General features: G+C 35.2%; 1 protein-coding gene across 27 annotated transcripts in view; it reads left to right on the top strand.

Moving 5' to 3' along the window:
- The window catches only part of PAM (peptidylglycine alpha-amidating monooxygenase), a 289,959-nt gene that overhangs the window by 240,127 nt on the left and 28,766 nt on the right, over positions 1-21,066 (top strand). For all 27 annotated transcript variants that reach the window (XM_078365116.1, XM_035291164.3, XM_002744737.7 and 24 more), the window contains one exon: positions 12,306-12,435. In XM_078365116.1, coding sequence (XP_078221242.1) covers positions 12,306-12,435 — 130 coding nt within the window. The remainder of the gene's footprint in view (positions 1-12,305; positions 12,436-21,066) is intronic.

Here is a 21,066-nt window from a genome sequence, read left to right as displayed (position 1 = left end):
TTTGATAAACTTCCCAGGAACACTGGACCCTCACTGCTTAGAAAATGGAGATTTCTACTCAGAACCCTGTTTGGATGTCCCCAGTTCTTGACACCAGCATAATCTAATACGACAGTGTTCTCTGCAGCAATATTTTAGATTTCATCAACTGGTCTATATGTTGAAACTGTAATATGGTTATGAAGTCCATCCAGCTGACTTGAGGGTTCAAAGATGAAATTAATAGATCAGCTCAAAAATCTGGGTGTGAGTATATAGTAGGCCCAGGAATACCTGAGGGTTTCAAAACCATACTATTTTCTGAACCTTATTCTGGTCAGGATTCCACTTGTTTTCCACCTTGGCATCTGCCTTTAAAATTGGATTCTCCACCTCATTATGTGTTGGATATCAGTGGTCACCAAGCTGCATGAAGAACACAGTAGAATGATATCTTCTGACTTTGCACAGCTGAGAAGTTCTTGTCATTCCCCAGAACAAGTTAGTTAAGTACTGTGTCTTCATTGTGTCTCTAGGAGTACAAATATCTGCGAATAGCATTTTTTTTAGGTTTTATCTTCATGATGTTTGGTAAAGATCAGAAAACTCTGAACAGTTGTGAAACAGCATTAGCAACAGAAACTTCCTGGACAAGTTCAGATAAGCTAGACTAGAGATTTTCAAACTGTTTTTGAAAGGGAATGCCTCAAGTAGGAGGTAGTAGTCACAGCCTTCCCAACATGCGTGAGCGCGCACACACACACACACACACACACACACACAATACAGCTTCCCCAAAAGCAGTTCTGGATTTGGCCAAAATCCAATTTGGAAACTACTTCATAGAGACAATATAATGTAGGATATTGTGGGTCCTGGCACCCAACTGCCTGGTGGCTTTGAATTCCAGATACATAGTTTTCTGTGGTCTCTACGCAAGCTTAAAAAAAAAAATTCTATGGGCTTCAGTTTTCTCATCTATAAAGGAGGATTATAATAGTATACTTTTTGCAGAGTTCAACTGAAGGTCAAATGATATTATACATGCAAAGTGCTTTAAACAGTGTCAGCATGTAGAAAGCATTTAAAAATGTTATGATATATTAACAATTGAGATTATTATTACTACCATTGCTGTCATGTGAGATTGAGATTTTTTAATTAAATACCAAAATATGGATATTAATTACTTGACCTTAAGCAGCATTTGTGAGTCAGAGAATTTTCTTCCAGTATGCAGGAAAGCAACAAAATGTGGCACTCTAAGTTGATAAGTTGAGAAAGTGACTTGGCAGTGTTTAATCACAATGGGAGCTTGTGGTTCTTCAAATGTCTGTTGACTTACATTGATCTATCTTGATATTTGCATGTGATACATGACATAGAGTGTGAAAATGCCAAAGTCAATAAACTAAGAAGCAGATGCACTTCTGTTTAGACCTAGTATAGTTTAGTTTCTATCATTAATAGTTTAGATAGAGACAGCACTAATAGAGTAGAAACAAAATCTTAGGTACCTTTATTCTAGTTGCCCTCTGGAAACTAGACTCATTGAACATTTAAAAAGTAGAACTAGCTATTCTAGTGGCAAATTTGATTGGACTACCACATACTTGCATGTGGAAGCTTGATTGAGCTTGTATTACAAACCTCTGGATGTCAGAAAATACACCTGCATTTGTGTGACAATTCTGGTCAACTAAAAGGATTCAGAAGGTGTTCAATTATTCTTAGGATACATTTAGTTTTTTCTTCATTTCTATGAACAACTTATACTTAATTTCAGAGTCTATTCTTATATTTCAGTCATATGCTTACATCTACGTTCAAGTCTTGCAGAATTTTCAATGTGAAATAATTCAGTTGGCTGAATTTTCATCTCTGGATGGGAGGAGAATGGTAAAAAATAAACACGTATACATAGCACTTACTTTGAGGCAAGCTTAGTGTTTTAGATACATTGATTCATTAGAGAGGAAGAAAGTGATGCATAGAAAGGTTAAATCACATGCCCAAAATGCCATAGCTCAAGAAACCAAGACGCAAAACCAGGCCAACTTGCTCCCATCTTGCTTCTTTATCACTCTCTTATTCTACATCTCACACACTCACATACACACAAACACCCTGGATATCCAAATAGGAGGATGATTTTTTTCCAGTGATCTAATTATCTTATGCTACAATTGTAGTAACTATAGGTATCATAGGTGTACTGGTTATGCTTTCTCAGTCAATATTCAGCCAGTTTGACCAAGATGAATATCTCATTTGCAATTAAAGAAACTTTAAAAAGGAAAGGAATTCTGCTAATGCTTTTGAGCCCCTATTTATGTAGTAAATCTCTTCCTCACTTCACTCTCATTAAATGAAACATTATAATTAATTCTTGTTTTCTTTCTTACTTTGGTATAAATATTTTTACAATAGTTTTAGTTAATTACAGTTGTTGCTGGCACTTCTGATGAATAACAATTCCTGACTAAAATAAGGCATCCTTTTCTCAAAAGATGAAAATTTACAAGTACAGAAAAAGCAAGTGCCATATTTTGTTTTTGTTGAAGTCTTCTAGTTATTTTTTTCAGTCCTATTTCTTAAAATTAAATGTGAAGATTCTTGTTACACTGAAATTAATTCATAGTTCTGGGTTTGAAATTATATTTTTTTCTCAACTTTAGCTCTGTTAGTCTTTATGTAACACAGATAAATGAATGCCCTTTTAAATACTTATTAATAATTTCATGTGAATGCAACAATGATCAGTAATCTTAATCTCTCTCTGGGAAAGTGTAATATATTAATTTTTTTATGCTTAATTGATGCAATTTTAATATCAATATTTAATTTTTTCTAAAAGTAGTAACTTCTTTTTCTGACTATATGGCAGAATATGTGGCTGTACATTAACTTTTATTTATAATAAGTATAAGGATTCCTTATAGAATAATGTGATTTATTTATAATAAAAAGTGGTATATGTCACTGGAAAAATATTTTAAGATTTTATGGGTTCTTTCAACTTTTTAATAATCTTTAGAAATAAAAACAAATTTGTAACAAAGCTACTAGGATCAATAGCTAATGTATATTTATCTTATTTTTCTAAGTGTTGTTTCCAGTAATGTATTCTCAACTCCAGAGTTTATAAATAAGCAATCAAGCTTGAAATAATTCTATCATTTGCTATCTGAATTTAGAGCAACTGACAGAGTTGGGAATGACTTTCCCAAGGTCATGGGTAAGAAATTTGCATTTAATTTTTAAGCTAAAACTGTTAATCTGCAGCATTAACTAGTCATATATTGAATCATTTCTTAAATAATAACTAAGAAAAATCTGAACTGGAATTTTCAACTTCTCTATCATCAAAAGTGTTTAAGGGAGAACCCAAATATATTTTATTATATGTTTTATTTAGCAATGATTTGAAATTGTCCTTATTTGGGGATTACAAAGTAATTATCCCTGAAATTGAGGCCTAAAGTCTGACTCAAGGCTGAAGTTCCTTTCCTGTCAAATGAGACAGTTATGTGGAACAATTTAGACATCATTCTAGCATTCTCTGATTCTCATGTCGTGATGAGCAGGAATTGGAAGAATGATCAGTATTAATTCCATCTACATACACGCTAGTCCTGAATCACTGCCTTTATTCTTGATCATTTCATCTCATAGGGAATAGTCTTTAACTACCTAATAATTAAAAATATTGTGAAACTGGAAGCAAAAATATTAACTAACTTAGCTAATCTTCACAGAAAAAAAATCATGAACTCTGTTTTTCTTTAACTATCCCAGAATTTCTGGTTAATTAAGACACTCGGATCCTGAAAATTTTGAACTCTTGGCTAAGTAATATAAGTGTGCAAATAACTGTATTGTTATGAGCTTTGAGATTCCCTTGGAAGCTAACTAGAAGTTTCAGGAGTGGTGAATGAATACAGAATTATGACAACTAAATGAGAGGAGAATGGATGAAGTGCAACCTGAGATTCAAGCAACTTTAAAATCATTAACATTTGGGGGGTGGGGGATTACATATCTATATGTTGATTTTTCTATTCATCTCTAATTCTAATGCATATACTCTGTTTCCATAGTTCACTTTCAAAAATACAGCATTAATCATGTCACCCCATGTATTAAATTTTTCCATGGGCATACACCATCAGAGGGCCGAAGGACAGTTCCTCTACCCAGCACTGCCCCTGCCAATGCTTGCCCACATCATTGAGGCCTGAGGATCAACTCAACCTGCCTGAGTCCAGACACATTGCCCAGGGATTTGAAGATTCACCCACCCCATCTACCACCACTGGTGTCGATGCACTCCTCCTAGGGGTCTAAGGATATGTCTGTCGAGCCTGCCATCACCATTGCTGCCAGAGCCTACCTGCATGACCCACATGGGTCCTTCCAGCCTACTACCACCACTGCTGGTGTCCATGTGTACCCCTTGGGGAATCTGAGGGTAGGTTCAGCGCTACTACTGCCTTCACTGATGCCATGCATGCCACCCAAGGACCTAACTGCCCACCCAGCCCACCACTGCCACTGCCAGAACCTGAGTAAGCTGCCTGGACCTGCTACCACAATACCTGCACACACCACCCAGGGGCCTAAAGACTGGCATGCTCAGCTCACTGTTGCCACCAGTGGGGCCCAAGGATTAACCCACCTTGTGTCCCTGTCCTCAGCAAAGCCTCTCTGTAGCCTCTACTAACAAGTACAGCTTAAGCTGCTGAAGAACTCAGACATCACTGATGCTGATTTTAACCAAAGAAATCATACAGAGACTACTGTGCCCACCTAGAATCAAAGCCAAAGCACCCAATTCAACCAACACTATAGTTTGTATATAAAGAAAAACATCTTTCCTTATGAAACCCAATCTATAAAATTGGAAGAAGCAACTGTTTTACCACATATAGAAATATCATTGTAAGGAGAGAAGAAACATGAAAAGGAAACATGATACCTCTAATGGAAAACAATAATTCTCCAGCAACATACTCAACAAAAAGAAATCTATGAAATTCCTGAAAAGGAATTCAACATAATGATATTAAAGAAGCTCAGTAAAATAGAAGAGAACACAGGTAAAAAATACAAAGAAGTCAGAAAAACAGTTTATGATCTGAATGAGAAATTTGACAAAGAGATATTATAAAAAAGAATCAAACAGAAATCCTGGAACTGAAGAATTTAATCAAATGAAATAAAAATACTATTGAGAACTTTAACAATAGACTAGATCAAGCAGAAGGAAGAATTTCTGAATATGAAGACATCTTTTAAAATAACCCAGTGAGGCCAGGCATGTGACTCATACCTGTAATCCCATACTTTGGGAGGCTGAGGTGGGTAGTTTGCTTGAAGTCAGGAGTTTGAGACCAGACTGGACAACATGGTAAAACCCCGTGTCTACTAAAAATACAAAAGAAAAAGAAAATAGCCAGACGGGGTTATGTGTGCTTATAATTCCAGCTACTTGGGTGGCTAAGGCATGAAAATCACTTGAACCTGGGGGTCAGAGATTGCAGTGAGCCAAGATAGCACCACTTCACTCCATCCTGGATGACAGTGAGATTCTGTCTGACTTTTTTAAAAAACTAACAAAAAAACACATGAGATTTTAAAAAGAAAAAAGTATCAAAAAAATGAAGAAAGCCTACATAATATGATATGTAGGACACTGTAAACTGACTAAATATTCAAATTTTGTTGTTCTATAAGGTGTTGAGATGGACAAAGGCATAGAAAACCTATGTAATGAAATAACAGCTGATAACTTCCTGTTTTGGAAGAGATCCAGATACCCAGATACAGGAATCCCAGTGATCCCTAAATAGCTTCAACCTAAAAGGTCTTCTCCAAGAAATATTATAGTGGAATTTTTCAAAAGTCAAAAACAAAGATTCAATTCTAAAAACATCAAAAGAAAAACATCAAGTCCATGTAAGGAGCCCTCCTTCGGACTAAAGCAACTTTCTAAACTTAAACCTTACAGATCAGGAGACAGTGTAAATTGATATATTCAAAGTGCTAAAAGCAAAAAGCAATTCATCCAAAAATGCTACTCCCAGCAAAGTTTTTCCCAGACAAGCGAAACTTGTGGGAATTCATTAGCATTAGAACATCCCTACAATAAATGCTTAAGGAAGTCCAGATTTTACCTCTATAAGCAAAAGAACAATATCTACCATCACAAAAACACATAAAAGTATGAAATTCAGTGGCAGAGCAGACACACAAATGAGAAAGAGAATGGACTCAAGTGTTGCCACTGCAAAAAAACACCAAACCACAATGACAATAAGAAAGGAAAAAAGGCTATACAAAACAACCAAAAAAGAATTAACAAAATGACAAGAGTAAGTCCTCATCTGCCGCTAATAACCTTGAATGTAAATGGATTAAATTTCTCACTTAAAATATGCAGACTGCAATGGATAGAAATATATAACCCAACTATTTGCTGCTCATAAAAATTCACTTCACCTGTAAAGACACAAAAGACTAAAAGTGAAGTGATGGTCAAATATATTTCATGCAAATGAAAAACAAAAGCAAGCATGTGTAGTTATGTATCAGGTAAATGGACTTTAATAACATTAAAAGCAACAACAACAATGAAGTGATCATTATATAATGACAAAGGGATCAATTCAGCAAGAGGATATACCAATTCTAAATATATATACGTGCAACACTGTAGCACAGAGCTATACAAAGGAAATAGTATTTGACCTAAAGGGTGAGGTAGACTCCAACACAGTAATAGTTGGGGACCTCAACCATTGTCAGCATTAGACAGATCATGTAGACAGAAAATAAACATTGAACTGAAATTGCACTTTAGACCAAATTGGCCTAAAAGACATTTACAGAACATTTTATCCAACAGCTGTAGAATGCACCTTCTTTTTACCAGCACATGTAACATTCTCCAGGATAGACTGTGTGTTAGGCCATAAAACATGTCTCAACAAAATTTTAAAAATAGGAATTCTATCAAGTGTCTTCTTAGACCACAAAGTAAAAAGCTAGAATTCAATAACAAGAACTTTGGAAGCTCTACAAATACATAGAAATTAAGCAACGTGCTCATGATCAACTATTGGGTCAATGAAGAAATTAGGAAGGAAATCAAAAAAATGTTTGAAACAAGTGAAAATGGAAACGCAATATACCAAAACCTATAGAATATAGCAAAAGCAATGGTAAGAAGCAAGTTCATAGCAATAAATGCCTACATCAATTAGTAGAAGGATGTTGAATAAACAACTTAACAATGCACTGCTAAGAACTGGGAAAGCAAGAACAAACCAAACCCAAAATTAGTAAAAGGAAAGAATAAACATCAGAGCAGAACTAAATGAAATAGGGACTAAAAAAAAAAAAAATACAAAGGCCAATGAAAAAAGAGTTGGTTTTTTGAAAGATAAACAAGATGAGTAAACTGCCACCTACACTAACCAAGAAAAAAAGAGGGAAGATTCAAATAAATAAAATCAGAAATGAAAAAGGTGACATAGCAACAGATATCACAGAAATATAAAGAGTCACTAGAGATATAATGTTTTAAACAACTGTATGCTAATAAATTAGAAAACCTAGAAGATATGAATAAATTCCTGAATGCATATAACCTACCAAGCTTGAACTAGAAAGAAATAGAAAACCTGAACACACTAATAACAAGTAATGAGATTGAATCAGTAATAATAATAATAATTCCCATCAAAGAGAAGCCCAGGATCAGATGACTTTACTGCTAAATTGTACCAAAATTATAAAGAACTAATATCAGTTCTTTTCAACCTATTCCAAAATGTGGAAGAAGAGGGAATTCTTCCTAATTTATTCTATGAAACCAGCATTATCTTGATACCAAAACCAGATAAGGATACAGTGAAAGAAAGAAAAACAGCAGACCAATATCTCTGATGAACATAAATGCAAAATCTACAACACAGTACTATCAAACCAACTTCAGAAACACACCAAAGAGATAATACATAATTATCAAGTGAAATTTATTGTTGGGATATGAGGATGGTTCAGCAATAAACATGATACAGCACATCTACAGAATAGAGGACAAAAACCATATGATCATATCAATAGATGCAGAAAAAGCATTTGCTAAAATTTTAGTTTCCTGCATGACAAAAACTCTCAATAAATTATGCATAGAAGGAATATACTTCTACATAACAAAGTCCATATACAGCAAACCCAAAGCTGACATCATATTGAATGGAGAAAAGAGGAAAGCCTTTTCTTTAAGAATGGAAGAAGACAAGGATGCCACTTTGACCATTCTTATTTCACAGAGTACTAGAAGTTCTAACCAGAGCAGTCAGGCAAGAAAATGAACTAAAAGACAACCAAATCAGAAAAGAGGAAGTAAGATTGTTCCCTCTTTGCAGATGACATGATTTTATATAGAGAAAAGCCTTAAGACTTCACCAAGAAAACTCTTAGAACTTATAAAGAAATTGAGTAAAGTTTCAAGACACAAAGTCAACATATGAAAATCAGTAGCATTTTTATACATCAATAATGAACTAGCTGAAAAAGAAATCAAGAAAACAATCTTATTTACAATAGCGTAGAAAAATACTGATGAATAAATTTAACCAAGGAGATGAAGATCTCTGCAAGGAACACTACAAAACATTGATGAAAGAAATTGAAGATAACACCAAAAAAGTGGAAACATATTTCCTGCTCATGGACTGAAAAAAAATCATATTGTTAAAATGACAATACTATGTGATACGGTTTGGCTGTGTCCCACCCAAATATCATCTTGAATTGTAGTTCACACAATTCCCGTGTGTCATTGGAGGGACCCAGTGTGAGGTAATTGAATCCTGGGGTCAGTTTCCCCCATACTGTTCTCAGGGTAGTGAATAAGTCTCACAAGACCTGATGGTTTTATAGAGGAAACCCCTTTTTCTTGGCTTGCATTCTCTCTTGTCTGCCGCCATGTCAGACATGCCTTTCACCTTCCACCATGATTGCAAAGCCTCCGCAGCCACGTGGAACTGTAAGTCCATCAAACCTCTTTTTCTTTATAAATTACCCCAGTCTCATGTATATCTTTATCAGCAGTGTGAAAACAGACTAATACAATCTACAAATTTAAGGTAATCATTATACAAATGACATTTTTCAAAAAGGAAAGAAAGTCAGTCAAAGGGATAACTGTACCCCCATGTTTACTGCAATACTATTTACAGTAGCCAAGTCATGGAATCAGCCTAAGAATACATCAACAGATGAATGGATAAAGAGAAGGTGGTGCATGTATACAATTGAATACTATTTAGCCATAAAAAAGAATGGAATTTTGTCACTTGCAGCAAATGGATGAAACTAGAGATCATTATGTTAAGTGAAATAAGCCAAACAGAAGGACAGATACCACATTCTTATTCGTATGTGGAAGCTTAAAACATTGATCTCATGGAGATAGAAAATAGAATGATAGTTACCAGAGCCTGGGAAAGATCTACGGGAATAGAGAGAAGTTGGTTAATGGGTAGAAACATGTAAAGAGATGAAATAACTTTTAGTGTTTGATAGCACAGCAGGTTAAATATACTAAACAACAATATATTGTCTATTTCAAAATAGCTAGAAGAGAAGATACTCAATGTTTCCAACACAAAGAAATGATAAGTGTTCAAGGTGATGTATATTTTAAATACCCTGATTTGATCATGCTCATATCAGAATATCTCATGTATCCTATAAATATGTCCAATTATTTTGTAACAATAAAACATGTTTCTAAACCTTCAGTGGTTCCTAATTGCCTGTAGAAGCAGTTTGCAATTGTTTTCCCTTTTATGACAAGCAAGCGTGATAGATGATAGATACTGTTCATCTACTCTTCATCTGAGCAGCTCTGTTCATATCCACTGCTATGCCTAAAATTATTTGCAAATTCAGGCATGCCAGCTGTAATTCTGCTTACCTTCTCTCCAAATCAGGAAGGCATATCACAATACACGAGTGACAATGACGTTTTCATATACTCTAAAATATTTCAAAAGCAAATTATTCCTTGACACTGTGCTTTACTGCTGCTAATAAAGCACTTGTAACGTGCCTCAAAATTATCAGTAGAGGTCTAGATACCACAGCTACACACTATATTATCATTGTTAAATCTGGACTCTTTTAGGTGGTATCAGTACAATTTTCAGTCTAAACCAGATCTCAGGATCAGCTAATCCAGTCCCCAGCCCCCCATTTCACCTGGCGTACACACATATCCTTTCCAGATTATTTTTTAAAATCTTAAAATACATTCTGCAGTTATAAACATCCTCACTTTTATTCTTTTTGACCGAAATATTCTCTGCCTACTTCTACACTTGATGAACCCCACCTTACCTTTAAGTGCAAACTTAAATGTTTGTTTCCACAGGAAACCTTTTAAGTAGGCCTTAATCCTACCTGTTCCAGCCCAAACGTCGGGAAGGATTCTGGGCCCTCTCACGTATTCCTGTACTACTTTGTGTCATAAGTATTGGGTTCCTAGGTTTTTTAAACATTTTATTCTGTCATATTCCTATCATATTATAGCCTATTATATCTTATCTTATATTTTATCATATTAGGTTATATTTACCAAGGCCAAAAACCATGTTTTATTCCTTTGCATTCCCAGATTGTAGCAGCATAGCATCTTACCTAGAAAGTACACTTAGGGAATAGTTGTTGAAGATGCTTCAGGAAAATAAAAAAAAAAAAAAGAAAGAAAGAAAGAAAATGCTTCAGCAAAGATTGTCCTAATCTGGGCATCCTCTTAATTGTGCTATGTTTTGTTAATTTTTATTAAAGAAAATGTACAAAGTTTAAAATATTTTGGATGAAAGATACTTTTTCTTTTCTATAGTTGACAGAATTATTTAAAAGTGCTTGTTCTCACACAAGCATCCTCTCAAGTTTTCACAGGTGATCATATAAGCTTTGAGCTTCCCTTTCTCCCCCCAGTCTTTAATGTCTGTCTTTGAGGATTTCACTTTATGTTACCACATCCATCAGAGGGTGGCAAGGAGAAATGAGACTCAAATTGCTGCCTTTCTTTTCAAAATCTTTGTTGAAGTATTTGGGAGGGAAAGAATATTAACACTGACACAGTAGCTTTCACAGTGATCTTCATGGCTCTATATCCTCAATTAGTATAGATATATATATACCCCTTTATTAGTGAGCATGTTTATAAAAGCGATTAACACAAATGAGGCTGGCTGCGGTGGCTCACACCTATAATCCTCACACTTTGGGAGGCTGAAGCAGGAGGATCACTTGAGCCCAGGAATTGGAAACCGTCCTGGACAACACAGTGAGATGCCATCTCTAGAATAAATTGTTTTCTTAAATTAACTGGTCATAGTGGTGCACACCTGTTGTCCCAGCTACTCAGGAGACTGAGGTGGGAAGATTTCTTGAGCTCAGCAGGTTGAGGCTGCAGTGAGTTGTGATGGTGCTGCTGCATTCTAGCCTGGGAGACAGTGAGACCCTGTCTCAAAACACATACACACACAAACCCAGATCTTCTCTGAAGATAAATGTATTCTGATAAGAAATAAAAATAATTTGGAAACCATTCAGTCACAGAGTTTCTGTCATATTTTTCTTTTCTCATTTTAGGAAACAAAATATGAAGAGTGAAAGAGAGAGTCCTATTCTTATAGTATCACTGAAGTTAGGAGAATGAAATCAATATCTTAGTTCTTTGTAACAAGGAATAATCAACGATGGTTTCTTATGGGGGCTGTTTAATATTGAATATCCAGAATTTACTAAGGAGATGATTGATTGATTGATTAATAGATGATAGATAGATAGATAGATAGATGATAGATAGATAAGAGAGAGACATAGAAACCCAGAGTTCCAGGCTTATTGCCCATTCTTCCTATTTATTCACAAAAAGCTTTGTATTAAAATGCCATCTATGTTGTCATATTTTCTAAAGAGATTAAAGTAAGAATCTTATCAAGAAAAAGACTGTCTCAAATTTACCCTTTAATGACTTGAGTTAGCGGGCTTTACAGGCATCTTATCAAAAGGAAAAGAAAACAGTCCTAATACAAGTTCCCAGTCACTTCATTTTATCACTCAGAAGGCTACTTGGAATGTGCATGTGGTATGATTTATGTAGAGCACGGCTTGATTGTCTTCCTTTTACTTCTTTGCATCTAGTGATGTTATCGCATGAGCTTCTTGTAACTATTGTGAATCCTCATGAGGCAATCGACCTTTCTTTTTTACACTAAATCTGTGGATATATCTTTTAGATTTCCACATGGAAGAGGCACTGGATTGGCCTGGAGTATACCTGTTGCCAGGCCAGGTTTCTGGGGTGGCTCTAGACCCTGAGAATAACCTGGTGATTTTCCACAGAGGTGACCATGTCTGGGCTGGAAAGTAAGTAATATTTTTCTTCAATAAGCAACTGAAAACAAAAATTATGTACTTTTTTTATTAAATTAGGAATAATGGTGAGAGAACTATAAAGGTTTTTTAGAATTTGATTTTTATAAGCAAAATATATTTGTCCTTTTAACATCGGACTGTAGTAAGTAGCAGAGAGGAAGTCTCGTGTGTTTTAATACAAAGTAGTTTCACCAAATAGCTTTTGGAAAGAAGCAACGGTCTGTCATTCTACCCACTTACCATTTTGCTCCCTCCTTTGACATCAGGAAGTGAAGTGATCATCACTTCCTAAAAAGAATAGCATTAAAGATAAGTCAGTACCTTACTGAAAACGTTCAAGACTTCAAGGAGAGTGCTCATGATAAGTGATTAACTCAGAAAGGTTACTGGTTGACTAAACAACACACTTTTGTTATTTTCATGTCCTGGGTGTAGAACTATGCTAAGGCCATTGTCCTGGACACTGTGGTTGGGGCAGTTTGGCCACTATAGGTGAAGAAATGGCAACGCGGCCTTTATGTTTTAATATAGACTAATTTTATTACTCCAATTTGCTCTTTTCATGAGCATCAAAGATTTAAGAATAACTCTAGGACTGTCTATTACTCCTGCTTTATCCTCTGGATTTTCCTTTCCTACCTTCTTAGAGGGATTTTTAGTAAAAATGTTCAACAGTTGTTGAGTGCTCCTCTGAGTCACCATCATTCACTTTACAGATGTAGAAACCAAGAGAAGTTAAGTCATTGTGCCCAAATTAGCAAGTGCAAAGCCAGGCTTCAGTTGCTTTGCATCTAACTCCAGAGTTGACGCACTCAGCCACTTTGCAATACTGCTTTTAATAGAATTGTAAGCATGTTCATGATTGTATTTTTAAAAGCTTACCCCACAATCTAGCAGGTTGTTTTAATTCTTTTAAGAAATGAATATCTATTTACTCACTTCTTATATTACAAATTTACACAGGGAGATAAATTTGAAAATCTTTTGTCAATTAAACCTAGTGAATCTTCTCTTTTCATGTGTATAACTATGGGGTCTCATTGGAAAATTGAGGATCTACATGTACAGTTCAATTGTTTCTCTCGGTTCAGAGATGTTTATTAAACCTATATTTAACCCGGTTCTCTCACATATGCATATATCTAGTTTTCTTTGTGCAGTTGAAGATGGAATTCAATCAGCATTTCAGAATAGATTGGTAGCTTTGTTACTGTTTAATTGTCCTTTCCAGTTGTCACACTTGAAAATGGAATCTGAAGAAGATCACTTCAAAGTAAATAATCAAACTCAACATTCTCATGCATACATCTCTGTTGCATAGTCTTAGTCATTATTGAACATCTAATGGTATTTTAACAAGTGCTTTTAAAAGCAAACTTACTATTCATGGTAGCATATTCTTCACTTTAATGAATATTGCTACATTTTCTGCATGGATTTCTAGCCATATTTTACCAGAGGAGAAAATTACAGCATCGTTTTCTCCCATTGACACTGTTTCAGCTGGCTAAAGCTAAATTGGACAAAAGCCAATTTTCCATTTTAATGTGATATTCATTCCAAGTAAACAGCAGAGGCTGGAATAGTTTAATAGAAAAACTGACATATAAAGGCCAGTTTAGGGTGGGAGATGAAATAAGACTATGAAACAGGAACCACCTAGGAGCATTTTTGTTGCATTTCTGTCTGTGGTAGCATCTAGGTAACCAGGATCCTATGGAAATAGATTCAGGTTTCATTGCCAAAGCCCCAGAGTATTTACCCTGATAAATGACATCCACTAAGGGGTGTGGTTAAACATACAAGACATCTTCAGAGCAAACTGCTTTTACTCACTTAATCTCTGTTTCTTCTCTCTTCTTCATCTCTCTTTCAGATGCAAAAATATTTTTTCTCTCTCTTTCCTTCTCCCTTCTTGGTATTTATTGCCTGTTGGCCCCTAGCAGATTTGCAAGCCATAGTTGTAAGGAAATTCTTTTCTTGCACTCAGCTCTCTGAGTAGAATCCGAAGTGGATTACAGTGTTAGTTATTTTTTAAGAAAATAAATTTGGATTTGTTCAAAGAACGAATTAGATTCAGGCTCTATTCTTTGCATAGTAATGCATGGCCATCATTCCTAAGTCACGTTCTATAAATTGGATGAAGTATATAGTTTTTTTTCTGTCCTTCATTAAAAATCCAAGGCTTATACAAAGAAAAAGTCCCTTCCTGTGGAATTTATGATATACAGGTGAGGGACAATGCAAGTTAAAAATTAGGTGGAAACTCTATTCTTCTTCTTACCACTGTTTCATAGTGAGAAATCCTATATTAATTTTTCTTGAAATCTTTCCCATTCTGATATTTCTGAGATTCACAAAAGTGTAGGTTCTGTAAGACCAGGAAGTGTTCTAAATCAAATTAAAGCACTCCATATCCCATAGTTCATAAGCTGTAATCATTCTTTAAATATCAAACAGTACTTAGAGTTAATAATAATTCCTGATTAATACTTAGTACTCAAAGTTCCTTTGATATCATTGTATCAGCTTTCTTTATAAATACTACTATTCTTCATTCCCAGCTGGTAACCATGATTAGCCCTTATTCTTTGACTTAACCACGCTAAATAAACATGGCAACCAAAATAATGATGAGAAACCTCTGTCCTCTTGAAAGATGATATTCACTCCCTTTGTCAATTTGATTTCCATTTTTCTCCCTTACTTCAGTATTGCCACTTTAACAAGCTTTTCTTCTAGCTGAAATAAGAAATGCCTATTGCCAGCAGGGTGTAACGAAACTTTGAAGAGTCTCTTGTCTCCCCTGGTGTTAAGGCAGCATGGCAGCTAGAGCTCTTTAAATGCCTCCCAGCAGGAACTGGGTAGCTTTTGCCTCAGTAACAGCTGTTCCTACGTTTTTGTCTTAAAATTACCACCACGCTCAAGTGCTTCCTGGCCTTTCCTTCACGTATCTGAGCTGTGGTTGGGGTGTACTATGCAGAACTCAAATCATATACCCACTTAACTAAGCTATGGGTCTTGCCCCTAACTTTTAGATATTAGAAGTTGTATTTCTTATTTTGTTTATTATTTCTTCACATGGAGTTGGAAGGCATCTTGGAAGTAATGTCACTTCAGATTCTTTCTGTTACAAATGAGAGAGAAAACCTAATACAAACTAACTTAGGAACAGAGGAAATTAGTTTGTATAAGTGGAAATTTCAAGAGATATAGTAGCCCAATGACATCATTAGAATCTATTTCACAGCTCATTTTTCTGTAGAGTGGCTCCATTCACAGTCCCTGAGTCATTTCTGTTGCTCCTCTCCATTTGCAGATTCAGTTCACATTATCATCCTAATGTCATAGAAGAGATAGCCTATATGCCTAATAAGTCAACATAAACTCACTAAAATTAGTCTTTGTAGCATTCCTTGGTCTGACCTAGATCATGTCTCATTGTCCATTAAGCCAATTATTTGGGTCAGAGAAATAAAATTGAGTCTTTGGTTTAGCCTGAGCCTTTCATTCTACCCACAGAATGTGGGAGTACAGTCAACATCACCTGAAGCAGTGGACTGAGAGTGGAGCTCAAAATGGTGGCTCAACTAAAAAAGTTGAGGTTTCATTAGCAGAAAATGGAACAATAAACACTGTACACCCAAAACAGCAAGTGTCCATCAGGGAGCTTATCTCCAGCCTTCCAACTAATGTACACATCTCTGCTACAGCACCTTCGATCATCATGTAGTGCTTTGATTTTTTTCAATGCCAAGAAATTTCCTAGATGAGACATGCTTTCCAATTATGGGACTTATCTAGATGTTATAAAGTTATTCATTATTTTACCTAAATACGAGTCCTATAACTTCACCTTATAGTAATGCAGAATGAATTCATTCCCATTTATCCATGTCATTTATTTGCATATTTGAAAAAAGAACTGAATATTCTCCAAGCTTTCATCCAATATTTATGCTGACATGATTTATTTCAACTGAAGGAATTTTGGGTTCTCTCTCTTTAAAGTGTTTCACCTAGAAGTCACAATACCTCACATATTATTTAATTAGTGTTGTAATTAATTATTTTGATGTGTATTCTACATTTCTGTTGGTATAAGAGAATTGTATTTACTTATTTTTTAGCAGTTATATCACTGTGTTGCCTTATGTGGAATTTGTAATCTACAAAAGTCTTCAAATATGTGTCAAAAATTGTGCTGATATTTTTCTGGAAGTTTATGCTTATGCACTGTTTTAAAAATATTGAATTCAGGGATTTATTCTAATTAGGTTTTACTTTATTAGATTTAACATTGTTTCAATTTACAGGTATTATCTTAACCTGAATTAGCCAAAGATTTTGTATTAAATCTCCCAGCTTTGTGTTGGGTCTCCTAGCTTCGTATTGTATTTGATAAGCATGCCTTTTACATCTTCATAGATGCTGTTTATAAAATTTGAATAGTTGAATGGTTGCTTTTGCAAGTTTTGTTTGTAGAGAACTCATAGCCCTCTAGGAATCTTCTTCCCTCCTCCCCTCAGATAGTTCACAAACAATCTCTTTATCAACACTTTGTGGAATTTTGCCAAGATCTATTGTTTTAGAAATCCATCCGCTTCCTGACTTGCAGAAAAGTCAGTTCAAGATTGGCTTCACTAGTTTTCTGGAGCCTCAGTTAAGATATCTGCCTGGGTTCTGCTTCAACATCTGCAATGTCTTTCGTAACTTAGGGTTTAACTGGCCCTGGAGTACAGAACTCAAAAGTGGCTGTTACTTTAGTACCTTCACGTCTGAGGGAAAACCATAAGGAGTTCTGCAACAAAGACTGTTTCGGTGTTCTACCTTTCTCTCTCACATTGCCATTTCGCACTGTACTGGATCCTTTCTCTTCCGGTTTTATGCTAGTTTCTCTAATTCTTCTTAGTTATATGACTATTACTTCATCTCTTCTACTATGCACATTGAATGGGAGATTTACCAATTCAGTCAAGTCAATCCAAGTAAGAGAAAATCACATTTTTTGAAGATGGGAGGCCTGGATTTGAATCTCGGTTACCATTTCCTATTTCTGAGACTTGCATCAAGACGTTTGTACTCCCTGATTCTCAGTCTCTTGCATAAAAAGTGAGGGCTTTAATAGTTACCTTACATTGTTAAGTAACAAATGTGCTTTTTTAAGTCACTTGTCCCCAATGGCCTTATTGACTGAATGGAATCCAGAGCCTGGGTATATGATACCTAGTTCTTTTTTTTTTTTCCATATCTATTTGTGGTATCTATAGTTCAAGGCCTAAAATGAACTAAATAGTAATACTGATTTTTTTTGTCTGTCCACCTCTTTTCCTGCCTCACAGGGGCTTTTTACAATGTGTATATTTTCAGAAATAAGTGTTTTTAACATATTAAATTTTATTCCATTGAGAACCTCTGGCCTTTGTAGGCTATGTCTTTGCTTTTCTGATATTGAGGTTACATTTTCACTTATATTCTTGCATGAAAACCTGCAGTTCTCTCTCTAGCTTCTTAATTTATATAATTGCAACATTGTATTTCATATCTTCCTTCAGTTGCTATTATTTATTTTGCATTCCCTTAATTTTGATTGATGGCATAGAAGTTTATTTTCTCCTTACTCTAGCTTTTTTTGTGTGTGAAATAGCAAAACATTTCTTCCCAGCCTTAGCTAAACTGTTTGATTAGCTGCTAATGTGCAAAATCATTAATGAAGAATTCAAACTGCTAAAATAAGGAACTGATGAATTCCAGCCCATAGGCCACAGTTCAGTCTTTTCAACTGAGTGCTTTTCCAGAGAAGCAAAGAAAAATCAAAAGTGCTCCAGGCACTGTGTGAAATGTGCAGGGTATTATTATATCCTGTAAAAAGTTAAATGTGGTTGAAATAAAGACCTGTCTGCAGCAAATAATGTGGGATAGCTGCTTTGGAACACTAAATAAGAAGTTTGCTATAGCAACGGTGTATCCAGCTCTGTAATCTGACAGCCATTTGTGGACTGTTCAAAGGTTACTTTTCTTTGAATTACAAGAGTTTATAAACTACTTACTTAGCAAGTTTAACATGTGTGTTTGAAGGAGGACTGTGATTTTCTCATTTGAGAAAAGATGTCAGTTTCTTTTACTATTTGCCCGTGTAACCGTTAGGGACCAGCTATTAATTCCATGAAGCTCCAGCCATCCCAAGTGAAAGGATTAGGACTGGTCAACCAATCATCTGAGTAAATCAGTGTCCCTGGATGCTGCCAGTTTAAACACATAGACATCTGTTGAAAGACATCACAATCACAATAATCTTAAATAAAGTGGTCAGGCCTATTATGTAATGATTACTTTTTTAAAAGCTATATTCTTCCTAAGAATTCTGCATTTTTTAATTTGTTATTTACATTACTGAAGTAAATTACTACATTTAAATGAGGTATATATAAGTAGAGTGTTTTATCTTTGGATTTTGTTTTGTTATATTTTGTTTGCATTGTGTTATTTTTTACTTTGTTTTTGAGAGGTAGTAGTTAAATGAACAGATTCTCTAATCAGTAAATTCTAGAATTTGCATTATTACTGATACCCTTCACTGGTAGTACAGTGATAATATGAATAATAATTATAAAGCATGAAAAAATAGCTAGTCTTAAGCAAACATAAAATGCCCTTTGTACACATAGATGACATAAGTCTAATTTGTGATAGCAAATGAAACCTAAAATGACTCAGATAATTAGTTGTTACATTGTACTAAGATGCTGGGAAAGATCTCTTGATAAGTTGAAAGATGATTTTTTTTATGGATCCAACTTTTAATTATAAATATCTGAACTTTAGGAGGCCAAATTGGGACAATTCCTTGAGCCCAGAAGTTCAAGATCTGCCTGGTCAATATAGGAGACCCCATCTCTACAAACAATAAAAATGAATTAGTTGGGCAAGGTAGGGTGCACCTGTGGTCCCAGCTGCCCAGGAGGCTGAGATGGGAGAATCACATGAGTCTTGGAGGTGGAGGCTCCAATCAGCTATGATCATGCCATGCCCTCCAACCTAGGCAACAGAGTGAGACTCTGTCTCAAAAAAAAGTTTACTCTGATTTACTTACTCTGTCTTATTTTGTTTTGTTCCTTATTTTTCTTCCCATTCCTTCATTTGCTGTTATTCTTCCCATTCCTTCATTTGCTGTGTCAAAATTTTCTATTACAAAACCAAAAAGTGGATAATGAAATAAAATTAAATGATCCTCAAATTATTTAATTTTGCTTTTTGTTGCACCAATGGAAACTTGAAATTTCTAGATTGTGAGTATAAATGCCCATACACAAACAGTGTTTGTGGCAGCAAAATATCAATTACTTGATACATTTTTTTTTTCTACATTTGTGGGCAGTGCAGAACAATGCCATTGATAAAGGGTGTTTTTCACTTACCTACTCATCAGCTGCAACATTTTCATTTGACCTGGCTGTCAGAAGGACTGTGGTTCTGTTATTTATATGTCTTCCTTAATACAGCTTGTTTCTCCTTGGAAGCCAAGCCCAGCATTCCAGGTCTGTGACTCTGATCTTACATAGCTGCCAGTGAGTAATTTAACCTATAGTTTACACTTTGAAATATTTGAGAATCTAGAGAAATAATCTGGAGCTAAGGGAAATGCTTTAAATTACACAAGTTCAGTGTATGAAATCTCATTTTTGCATTCCTCTCATCAATAAATTGTAGGAGTGCTATTTCCTAAAATAGTATGACCAGAGATTTAGGAATAATGGTGAATATTTACATGAATTAGAAGATAGATCAAAGGGGCAGTTATCTTACAGAAATACTGCAACCCATTCTTGGAGAAACCACAGGCAAGTAAATATATCAAGTTTCCCTAATGGTTTGTCATTCTACATAGAGGGGAAGATGTGCAATTATATGTGCTGAGGTCTAATGCAAGGATATACAATAGGCAATTTAATTGCCACTATTATTAGCTGTCAATGGTGAGTTAGAACTCACAATCTACATATAAAGTGGATAGCACTTGGTAAGAATTATAAATTGGCAAGAACTATGAAGACTCAGTAACTTTCCATATTCCATATGTCAGGGTGGGGTAGAAAAGTAATATATTAGTATATTTCAAGGAAATAAACTAAGAATAGGGCCAGGTACAGTGACTCACACCTGTAATTCTAGCACTTTGGGAGGCCCAGGTGGGTGGATGACCTGAGGTCAGGAGTTCAAGATCAGCCTGACCAACTTGGTGAAACCCTGTCTCTAGTAAAAATGCAAAATTAGCCAGGCGTGGTGGCACATGCCTGTTATCCCAGCTACTCAGGAGGCTGAGTCAGGATAATTGTTTGAACCTGGGAGGCAGAAACTGTGGTGAGCCAAGATTATACCATTACACTCTAGCCTGGGCAACAGAGCAAAACTTCATCTCAAAAAAAAAAAAAGAAAATATTGTATATAGTTTTATTAAATGTAGTGATGTTATATATAGTTTTGTAAAATGGAGAAACAGGGTAAAGGGCACACAGAAATTTTTTATTTCTTACAACTGTATATGCATCTGCAGTTACCTCAATTAAAATTTCCATTTAAAAAAGAGGGGAAAGGTTTTAACTTCTAATAGCAGAAGCATAA

This window comes from Callithrix jacchus, chromosome 2 (assembly GCF_049354715.1).
Source record: "Callithrix jacchus isolate 240 chromosome 2, calJac240_pri, whole genome shotgun sequence".
Lineage (NCBI taxonomy): Eukaryota > Metazoa > Chordata > Mammalia > Primates > Cebidae > Callithrix > Callithrix jacchus.
Note: the sequence above shows the minus strand (reverse complement) of the source record. Positions and strands in the feature narration are given on the sequence as shown.